The 10,813-nt window shown below is 43.4% G+C and overlaps 1 protein-coding gene across 1 annotated transcript in view; it reads left to right on the top strand.

Moving 5' to 3' along the window:
* Window positions 1-10,115, top strand: part of AGBL2 (AGBL carboxypeptidase 2) — a gene marked incomplete at both ends in the record, with an annotated part of 49,388 nt that extends 39,273 nt beyond the window's left edge. The window contains 2 exons of the mRNA XM_080718043.1: window positions 8,431-8,517; window positions 9,942-10,115. Of these exons, the coding sequence (XP_080574169.1) occupies window positions 8,431-8,517; window positions 9,942-10,115 (261 nt within the window). The remainder of the gene's footprint in view (window positions 1-8,430; window positions 8,518-9,941) is intronic.
* Window positions 10,116-10,813: the final 698 nt, after the last annotated feature.

Here is a 10,813-nt window from a genome sequence, read left to right as displayed (position 1 = left end):
CCAGTACTTCAAAAATAAAAAATAAAAAAATAGGGCTGGGGTGTAGCTTGGAAATAGAATAATCTCATTATTGGGGAGGTTGAGACAGGAGGATAACAGGTTGGAGACCAGATTCCGTAGCTTAGCAAGACTTAACAACCTAGCAAGACCCTGTATCTTTCTTTTTTTCATTCTTTCTTTTTTTGTAGTACTGGGGATAGAACCCAAGTGCATTCTACCTCTGAGCTGCATTCGCCCCTATTTTATTTGTTATTTTGAAATAGGGTCTCACAAAGTTGTGGAGGACCTCATTAAATTGCTGAGGCTGGCTGTGAACCCAGATCCTCCTGTTTCAGCTTCCCAGTACTGGGATTACAAGTATGCACCACCATGCCTTGCACGACCCTGTTTCAAAACAAAACAGATAGATAGATAGATAGATAGATAGATAGATAGATAGATAGATAGAACTAGAGGTATTAATTAGAGGTAGAATGCCCCTTGGTTCAATCCCCAGTACCAAAAATATAGCTATAGCCAGGTGTTGTGACTACACTTGTATTGCCAGTACTTGAGAAGCCAACACAGGAGGATCGCAGGTTCATGGCCAGCCTCAGCTATTTAGTGAGGCTCTCTGTAACTTAGTGAGATCTTGTTTCAAAATAAAGAATAAGCCAAAGCCGGGCATGGTGGCGCACACTTGTAATCCCCGCGCTTGGGAGGCTGAGACAGGAGGATCGCACAGGTTCGAAGTCAGCCTCAGCTACTTAGTGAGGCTCTCAGCAACTTAGTGAGACCCTGTTTCCAAATAAAATATAAAATGGGATTGGGAGTATAGCCCGGAGGTAGAAAGCCTCTGGGTTCTACCCCCAGTACCACCAAAAAAAAAAAAAAAGAATAAGCCAGGTGTGATGGCACACACTTGTAATCCCAGCATTTCGGAGACTCAGACAGGAAGATCACGGTTTATGTCCAGCCTCAGCTACTTAGTGAGGCCCTCTGCAACTCAATGAGACCCTGTTTCAAAAAAAAATAAATATAAAATAATGCTGGGGGTGTCACTTGGAGGTAGAATGCCCCTGGGTTGCCAGGCGTGGTGGCGCACACTTGTAATCCCCGCACTTGGGAGGTGGAGACAGGAGGATCGCCTCACTGGCGTAAGAGACCCTGTTTCCAAATAAAAAAATATAAAATAGATCTGGGAGTGTAGCCCGGAGTTAGAAGGGCTTCCAGGAACCCCAGTACCACCCAAAAAAAAAAAGAATGCCCCTGGGTTCCATCCCCAGTACTACAAAAAAAAAAAAAAAGAATAAAAAATAGGGCTAGGGGTGTAGTTTGGAGATAGAATACCCCTGGGTTCCATCCCCAATACTACAAAAAAATATATATAGATGATTTGTAGTTTTATTCCACAAATTATGTTCATAAGAACAGGCTGGTTTTACCATCTACTTATCCATCCATCTCACTCGTCTTACTATTGTGTACCTACTCAATATCAGCCCTGAACTGGATGCTGGGAATGAGATGGGATACAATACCAGGAACCTTTGAATCTCGTGGGGAGGGTGGCAAGTAATAAAAAATGTACATCATAGACTTCTGGGAAGATGGCGACCAAGAAAAGCGGTGTTTACAAGTCCTGTTAACACTCGATCTCTATTGCCACAAAATCAGCGCTTTACCTAGCCAGAAAACACTATCAGCAGAGAAATAAAAACTGAAAATACAAGGGACAGAGAAAAAGAAGACTAGAAGAACAACCAGAGACCAGAAAAGAATCCAGTCTGCATTGCAGCGGCAGATGCCGCACCAGTGACATCTTGCCTCACAGCACCATGCTCCAGAGAGGAAAGATAAACAAGGAGCTGAAGTGAGAAGTTACGGATTATTCAGGTGTAATTCAGGAGTCTAAAACTTCCAGTGGCCAAGCTCATCATGACTTCCAGGGATTCAGAACAGAGCTCAAAACCAGAAAAGAAATACTCCAGCCTCATGACTGAGGGCGTGGCAGCGGTGCCATATTGCCAGCACTGGTGGCGAGTTCACCACACCTGCGACAGCTCCAGATCAGCGTTCACAACAACCGTAAGTGAAATAAAGGAGAAATCCCATAAAGGAGAAATCCCAGCACTGCACCACCAGGGACTTGCGCAGCTTTGATAATCTCCCAGAGTCTGAGATTTTGCAGTCCAACTCAGTGAAGGAGAAGTAGTGGCAGAGATACCACACCCTAGTCGCAGCTCCCCATGGGAAAATGCCCAGCCCGGCACCCCCATGGTTTCGCGCAGCCTTGATTAACTCCCTGCATCTGAGACTTTGCGATACAACCCAGTAAAGGAGTAGTGGCGGCTGAGATTACCACAAACTCGAGATCCAGAGCACCATAAGTGAAGTCATGGTGACCCAGAAAAGGCACAAACTTCTGAAATCATGGGAAAGAGGAACAACAACGGAGCAATGAACGCCCGCAATCCCACAATATCAGAACCTGATAACATAGAAATGCAGAGATCTCCAGAAGATCAAATCAGGAATATAACTGTAGAAATAATAACAAGACCTTCGAAAAGAATTTAGAGTCTAAAAGAAATAAAGGATGCAATCGTTGAAGTAAAGGCAACAATTCAAACTATAAACAATTGCTGGGCATGGTGGCACACACTTGTAATCCCTGCGCTTGGGAGGCAGAGACAGGGGATCGCGCTGGTTCGAAGCCAGCCATGCTGGTGTAAGAGACCCTGTTTCCAAATAAAAAAGTTAAAAAATAGGTCTGGGAGTGTAGCCCGTGGAAGTGTATCCCGGAGGTAGAAGGGCTTCCAGGAACCCCAGTACCACCAAAAAAAAAAAAAAAAAAAAAAAAACTATAAACAATTGATTAGACCACATGGAAAATAGAATCTCGCTCCTAAAAGATGATCACTCCACAAACGAATGCATAGTTTATAACTTAGAAAAAAAAAATCCGACAGCAGGAATTTGACATTGAAGAAATATGGGCCCATTTTAAGGGAGCTAACCTAAGAATAATCAGAATAGAGGAGGGAAAAGAAGGTGAAACCAAAGGGATCAATAATCTCTTCAAAGAAGTAATAGCAGAAAATTTTGCAAACGTAGAGCAAAAGGTCGATGCACAGGTCCAGGAAACTTTTAGAACTCTCTTTAGACAAGATCAGAGAAAAGGTTCCCCATGCCACATAATTGTCAAAATGACCAATGTAGAAACCAAGGAGAGAATCTTAAAGTCAACAAAAACAAAAGGCCAAGTGACATTCAGAGGCAAACCAATTAGAATCACTCCAGACTTCCCAAACCAAGTCATGAAAGCCAGAAGGGCTTAGAGTAACATATTCCTAACTCTGAAAGAAAACAACTTCCATTCAAAAATTTCCTACCCAGCAAAACTATCTATTAAATTAGATGGGAAACCGGGCATGGTGGCACACGCTTATAATCCCCGCACTTGGGAGGCTGAGACAAGAGGATTGCACAGGTTCGAAGCCAGCTGTGCTGGCTTAAGAGATGCTGTTTTCAAATAAAAATATTAAAAAATAGGTCTGGGAGTGTAGCCCAGAAGTAAAAGGGTTTCCAGGAACCCCAGTACTACCAAAATAATAATAATAATAATAATAATAATAATAATAATAATAGATGGGGAAGCTTCCATGACAAACAGAAAAACTGGTTAACCATATGTAGAAAATTGGAAATTAATCCCACTTTCTCACCCTGCACAAGAGTCAATTCAAGATGGATCAAAGACTTGGAAATTAAACCAGAGACCTTAAAGCTCCTTGAAGAGGACATAGGTCCAACACTGCAACACATAGGCATAGATAAACACTTTCTCAACAAGACCCCAAAAGCACAACAAATTAAAAGGCAAATCAGAGCCGGGCGTGGTGGCGCACGCTTGTAATCCCCGTGCTTAGGAGGCTGAGACAGGAAGATCGCACAGGTTCAAAGCCAGCCTCAGCTACTTAGTGAGGCTCTCAGCAACTTAGTGAGACCCTGTTTCCAAATAAAATATAAAATGGGTCTGGGAGTATAGCCCAGAGGTAGAAAGCCTCTGGGTTCCACCCCCAGTACCACCAAAAAAAAAAGGCAAATCAATACGTGGGATTACATGAAACTGAAGAGCTTCTGTTCAGCAAAGGAAACTGTCAAGAACCTCAACCAGAGCCAACAGAATGGGAGGAGATTTTTGCCACCTACACCTCCAATAGAGGACTAATACCTAGAATATACAGAGAACTCAAGAAACTCAACACTAAAAAAACAAATAATTTAATAATAAAAAATGGGCAAGTGAACTAAATAGACACTTCACGAAAGAAGAAATTCATATGGCCAATAAATGCATGAAAAAATGCTCAACATCATTGGCAATCAGAGAGATGCAAATTAAAACTACCCTGAGATTTCACCTAACTCCAACTAGAATGGCAATCATTCAAAACACAACAACAAATGCTGGTGAGGATGTGGAAAAGTGGGAACTCTAAAACATTGTTGGTGGGATTGCAAATTAGTGCAACCACTTTGGAAAACAGTATGGAGAATCCTCAGAAGAATGGGAACAAATATACCATTTGATCTAGCAATACCACTTCTGGGTATGTACCCAAAAGAAAGAAAACTAAACTACCAAACTAATGCATGTGTATCTATGTTCATAGCTGCACAATTCAGCATAGCCAAACTATGGAACCAGCCAAGATGTCCATCAACAGATAAATGGATTACAAAACTGTGGGATATGTACACAATGGATTTTTACTCAGCCATAAAAAAACATAATTACGCCGGGCGTGGTGGCGCACGCTTGTAATCCCCGCGCTTGGGAGGCAGAGACAGGAGGATCGCGCAGGTTCGAAGCCAGCTGCGCGCGCTGGCTTAGGAGACCCTGTTTCCAAATATAAAAAAAAATATAAAAAGAGGTCTGGGAGTGTAGCCCGGAGGTAGAAGGGCGAAATTAGTCAGTCACAGCCGGGCGTGGTGGCGCACGCTTGTAATCCCCACGCTTGGGAGGCTGAGACAGGAGGATCACACGGGTTCGAAGCCAGCCTCAGCTACTCAGTGAGGCTTCCAACAACTTAATGAGACCCTGTTTCCAAATAAAATATAAAAATGGTCTGGGAGTATAGTCCAGAGGTAGAATGCCTCTGGGTTCCACCCCCAGTACCACCAAAAAAAAAAAAAAAATTAGTCAGTCACAAAAAATAAGAAATCAGATGCTTTCCCTAATATGTGAAAGCTAAGGAGAAATGGGTCATAGGAGGAACTCTAGATGAAAAAGGAAATCCTATAGAGGAGCAAACAAGACAGCCTAAATGAGGGGATGGAAGGGGGGAAGAAGGAAATTCTCTAAAGCACACAATGTATTTAAACATATCGAAGTCAACTACTAAGCCAAGCATGGGAAAGACGGATGGGGAGGGAATGGGGTGAGAATTGGGTAGGGGCTAAATGGGTGATGTGTACATGTATGTCCACACAAGTTTTTTACCCCATTATGATGTATTAATATAATGCACCAATAAATTTTTTTAAATGTACATTACAGAATAGGGTGCAGTGGCAATGCAGAAGAGAGGTTCCCAGATGATTTTTAGTGCTTTGCAATTTTGTTCGTTTTTTTTGTTTGCAATACCAGGAATCGAACCCAGGGGAATTGTACCTCCGAACTATACCCCTCCAGCCCTACTTTAGTATGTATGTATGTATATATGTATGTATGTATGTATGTATTTATTTATTTATTTATTTATTTATTTATTTATTTTGCGGGTCTGGGAATGGAACTCAGGAGCATTCGACCTCTGAGCTACAACCCCTACCCTATTTTTTATTCTTTATTTTGAGACAGGGTCTCACTAAATTGTGGAGGACCTCACTAAGTAGCTGAGGCTGGCCGCAAACCATGACCCTCTAGTCTCAGCCTCCTAAATGCTGGGATTACAAGTGTGCACCACCATGCCTGGATTCTTTTGTATTTTTGAAGCAGGGTCTCACTGACTTGCAAAGTGCCTCGCTAAGTAGCTGAGACTGTCTGAAAACCGCGATCCTCCATCTCTGCCTCCAGAATACTAGGATTACAAGTGTGCGCCACCATTATCTGGCAGTGCTTTGGAGTTTTGTGGCTATAAAATCCTTGATTTTTTTTTTTTTTTTTTTTTGGTAGTACTGGGGTTCCTGGAAACCCTTCTACCTCCAGGCTACACTCTCAGACCTATTTTATATTTTTATTTGGAAACAGGGTCTCTTAAGCCAGCGAGGCTGGCTTGGAACCTGTGCGATCCTCCTGTCTCTGCCTACCAAGCACGGGGGTTACAAGCGCGCTCCACCACACCCGGCTCTTGATTTTTTTTTTTTAATGAGGTACTGGGGATGGTACCCTGGTGCATTCTACCTCCAAGCTATACCCCCAGCCCTATTTTTTTTCTTTATTTTGAAACAGGGTCTCATTAAGTTGCAGAAGGCTTCACTAAGTAGCTGAGGCCGCAAACCATGATCCTTTAGTCTCAGCCTCTTGAATACTGGAATTACAAGCATGCGCCACCACACCTGGTTAAAACCCTTAATTTTTTTTTTAATGTGTAACTATGTTTCGGGCTGGAGATGTAGCTCAGTGGCAGAGTGTTTAATTAGCATGTATAAGGTCCTAGATTTGATCTCTAGAATTGCAGAGAGAGAGAGAGAAAGAGAACATGCAATAGTGGCTAATTCTTTTTTTTTCTGTACTGGGGGTTGAACCCAAGGGCATTCTACCTCTGAGCTACACCCCCAGCCCTATTTTTTAGCACATGCTAGGCAAGCACTCTACCACTGAGCTGCATCCCCAGCCCTTGCAGTTTCTCATAAGTTCAAATTCCAGCCCCCCCCCCACTATTTAACACAGGTTGAGCATACCTAATATGAAATGCTCCAAAATCTGAAACTCTTTTTTTTTTTTTTTTTTTTTTTTTTTGCGGGCTTGGGGATGGAACCCAGGGGCATTCAACCTCTGAGCTACATGCCCTGCCCTATTTTTTATTCTTTGTTTTGAAACAGGGTCTCACTGAATTGCAAAGAGCCTAAGTAGATGAGACTGTCCATGAACCATGAACCATGATCCTCTGGTCTCAGCCTCCCAAATGCTGGGATTACAAGCATGTGGCCACCACGCCCGGCTAAATCTGAAGCTTTATTTATTTATTTATTTTTTCGGGTCTGGGTATGGAACCCAGAGGCATTCAACCTTCGAGCTACACCCCCTTCCCTTTTTTATTCTTTATTTTGAAACCGGGTCTTACTGAGTTCCAAAGGGCCTAAGTAGCTGAGACTGTCTGAGAACCGTGATCCTCGGATCTCAGCCTCCCAAATGCTGAGATTACAAGCGTGCGCCACCACGCCCGGCAAATCTGAAGCTTTTTGAGGGCCAACATGACACCACAAGTTGAGAATTCTATACCATGAAATTTGTTTCATGCACAGAATAGTGTAAGTACTATTTGCACTATACTGTATAAAATTACTATATAAAATACAGTACAAATACTGTATAAAATACTGTATAAAATTACTTTCAGACAGCCGGGTGTGGTAGCACACGCTTGTAATTCCAGTACTTGGGAAGCTGAGACAGGAGAATCAAAGCTTCGTGGCCAGCCTCAGCTACTTAGTGAAACCCTCCGCAACTTAGTGAGACCCTGTTTCAAAAATAAAAGGATAAGGCCGGCGTGGTGGCGTGCTTGTAATCCCCGCGCTTGGGAGGCAGAGACAGGAGGATCAGGCAGGTTCGAAGCCAGCCGCGCTGGCTTAAGAGACCCTGTTTCCAAATAAAAAATATATAAAAATGGGTTTGGGAGTATAGCCCGGAGGTAGGAGGGCTTCCAGGAACCCCAGTACCACACACAAAAAATTAAAATAAATAAATAAATAAATAAATAAATAAATAAATAAATAAAAGGATAAACCAGGCATGGTGGCACATGCTTGTAATCCCAGCATTTGGGAGGCTGAGACAGAAGGATCGCAGGTTCGATCAGCCTCAGCTATTTAGGCCCTTTGCAACTCAGTGAGACCCTGTTTCAAAATAAAGAATAGAAAGTAGGGCTGGAAGTATAGCTTGGGGATAGAATGCCCCTGGGTTCCATCCCCAGCACCACACACACACACACACACACACACACACACACACACACAAATGTTGGGGTGTTAATATCTACATCGTAAGGTTTTCCGGAGCATAAGATGTGAAACTGTAAAGTACCTGCCCTGTGGTAGTACCCAGGGCATGTTAGTACCGTTCTCTTTTATTTGTTACTCATTTGTGTCTTGCCTTTTTTCATGTTGGAATGTCATCATGAAAAAACATGTATGAATAAAGTGCATGCTAGTAATGAATATTCAGTATAATCACACTTGTGTGCATAGAAACTTTAGTGAGGATATGTTCATTTGTTTTAGACACAGTTAAGTAGAAGAGACAGAGACACCTCCCTGGACCCATCAATGACCAACCTGACTCTACCTAAGAACAAAGAGAGAATACAGGTACTTCACCTACTATCTATCAGCAATTTATTTTAATTAGTTTTTAAATCTATTACGTGATTTAGGGCAGGGGGATACCACAGTCCACAGTTTTCCCTTCTCAGATTTGTTATGCCCAGGTGAACATCAAGGCCATTTGTACCCTCAGGCCAAACCATATGGCCCCGCGGGGCACAGCCCACTGGGGGGGGACTGCAAAGCCAGAGCAGCCCACGCGGAGCTGGAGGCTTGCTGTGGAGAATCTCATTGCATTTCAGCAGCATTGGTTAGGCTGCCGTTCTTTTGTAAGTCGACGGCAAGATGTCAGATAAAACAGTGATGGTAAATAATGTTGAGGTTCTCAACCCCAGGAAATGTTAGCGACACATGGAATGCCACCATCAGCTGTACTTTTTAGTCCACTTTCTGTTGCTATAGCAGAACACCAGAGATTGAAGCCAGGTGTGGGGGCACACGCTTACTTGTAATCCCAGCACCTGGGAGACTGAGACAGAAGCATCACAGTTCGCAGACAGCCTCAGCTACTGAGGCCCTTCACAACTTAGTGAGACCCTGTTTCAAAATAAAGAATAAAAATAGGAAGCCCAGTGTGGTGGCGCACGCTTGTAATCCCAGCATTCAGGAGGCTGAGACCGGAGGATCACGGTTCTCGGCCAGCCTCAGCAACTTAGTGAGGCCCTCTGCAACTCAGTGAGACCCTATTTCAAAATAAAGAATAAGATGTAGGGCTGGGGGTGTAGCTTGGAGGTTGAATGCCTCTGGGTTTCATCCCCAGTACCGCAAAAAATTAAAAATTAAAAATTAAAAATGAAGCCAGGCGTGGTACAGCACACCTATAATCCCAGTTTTTGAGAACCTGAGAATATCACAAGTTCGAGGACAATCTCAGCAAGTACTGAGATTCTCATCAACCTATTGAGACCCTGTTTCAAAAATAAAAATAAACCAAGCATGGTGGCGCACACTTGTAATCCCCACGCATGGGAGGCTGAGACAGGAGGATTGCGCAGGTTCAAAGCCAGCCTCAGCTACTTAGTGAGGCTCTCAGCAACTTAGTGAGACCCTGTTTCCAAATAAAATATAAAATAGGTCTGGGAATATAGCCCAGAGGTAGAAAGCCTCCGGGTTCCACCCCAGTACCATCAAAAAAAAAAAATTAAAATAAGGCTGGGGGTGGTGGTGCACGCTTGTAATCCCAGCATTTGGGAGGCTGAGACAGGAGGATCGCACAGGTTCAAAGCCAGCCTCGGCTACTTAGTGAGGCTCTCAGCAACTTAGTGAGACCCTGTTTCCAAACAAAGTATAAAATATGTCTGGGAGCGTAGCCCGGAGGTAGAAAATCCCCTGGGTTCTACCCCCAGTACCACAAAAAAAAAAAAAAAGAAAGCAACAGAAGGTGAAGTCAACTCTTGACTTATTTTCAGAGTAAGAAGCCTGGATTCACCGCATCCTGCTCTTCAAAGAGTAGCACAAACCCCAGCCAAAGGCCAGCTCCAGGTACGAAGCCCAGTTGGCCTACCAGCAGATTTCCCGCCACAAAGAGAGGCTACACAACCATGACCACGTACCCATCCCTTCACATTTACACATACCCATAGGTGCCAGGGGCTGCACCACACGGGCGCTTCCTCCGCGGCTTCAGGGTTGGACGCTATAGGAGCGCGTCCCCTGCCCCACGTGCTGCGCTGCGCCCGCGCTGGCCTTTCCGCTCTGCTGCACTCTGAGTGCACGTCCCCAGGTGCCTCATCAGTGCAGTTACTTTTTTCCTAAGGTGCAATTTTATTATGTTGAAGTATGTGTTCATGGCACTACCGCACAGATATATCTTGTTTGACTAATAGCTACTCTTTCTAAAATGAGGTGCAAATCAGTTTTAAAAGCTCAAACTCTCTTTTAAACATGTTTTCAGAGTGTGCCATCTAAAAAGCCTTGTGTCAGAGCTTTCAAATGATCAGTCAGGCTGCTGTGTATCAGGTTTATCAAAGTGAGTTGTTCTCACACAGAGACAGCCATTCATGTTTTACCCAGAATTTAATGTTTTATATATTATTATGTTCAACAAAGTTATGTAAATTATTTACTCAATATTAAAATTCTTTCTCTTTAACCAGCTGTTTCCTTTGACTGGTTAACTGCACCATCTTTTGTGAACAGATTTTTTTTTTTTTGTGGTACTGGGGGTGGAACCCAGGGGCTTTTCTACCTCCAGGCAACACTCCCAGACCTATTTTTATACTTTATTTGGAAACAGGGTCTCACTACGTTGCTGAGAGCCTCACTCAGTAGCTGAAACTGG

Source organism: Muscardinus avellanarius (genome assembly GCF_963383645.1).
Source record: "Muscardinus avellanarius genome assembly, chromosome: 1".
Lineage (NCBI taxonomy): Eukaryota > Metazoa > Chordata > Mammalia > Rodentia > Gliridae > Muscardinus > Muscardinus avellanarius.
Note: the sequence above shows the minus strand (reverse complement) of the source record. Positions and strands in the feature narration are given on the sequence as shown.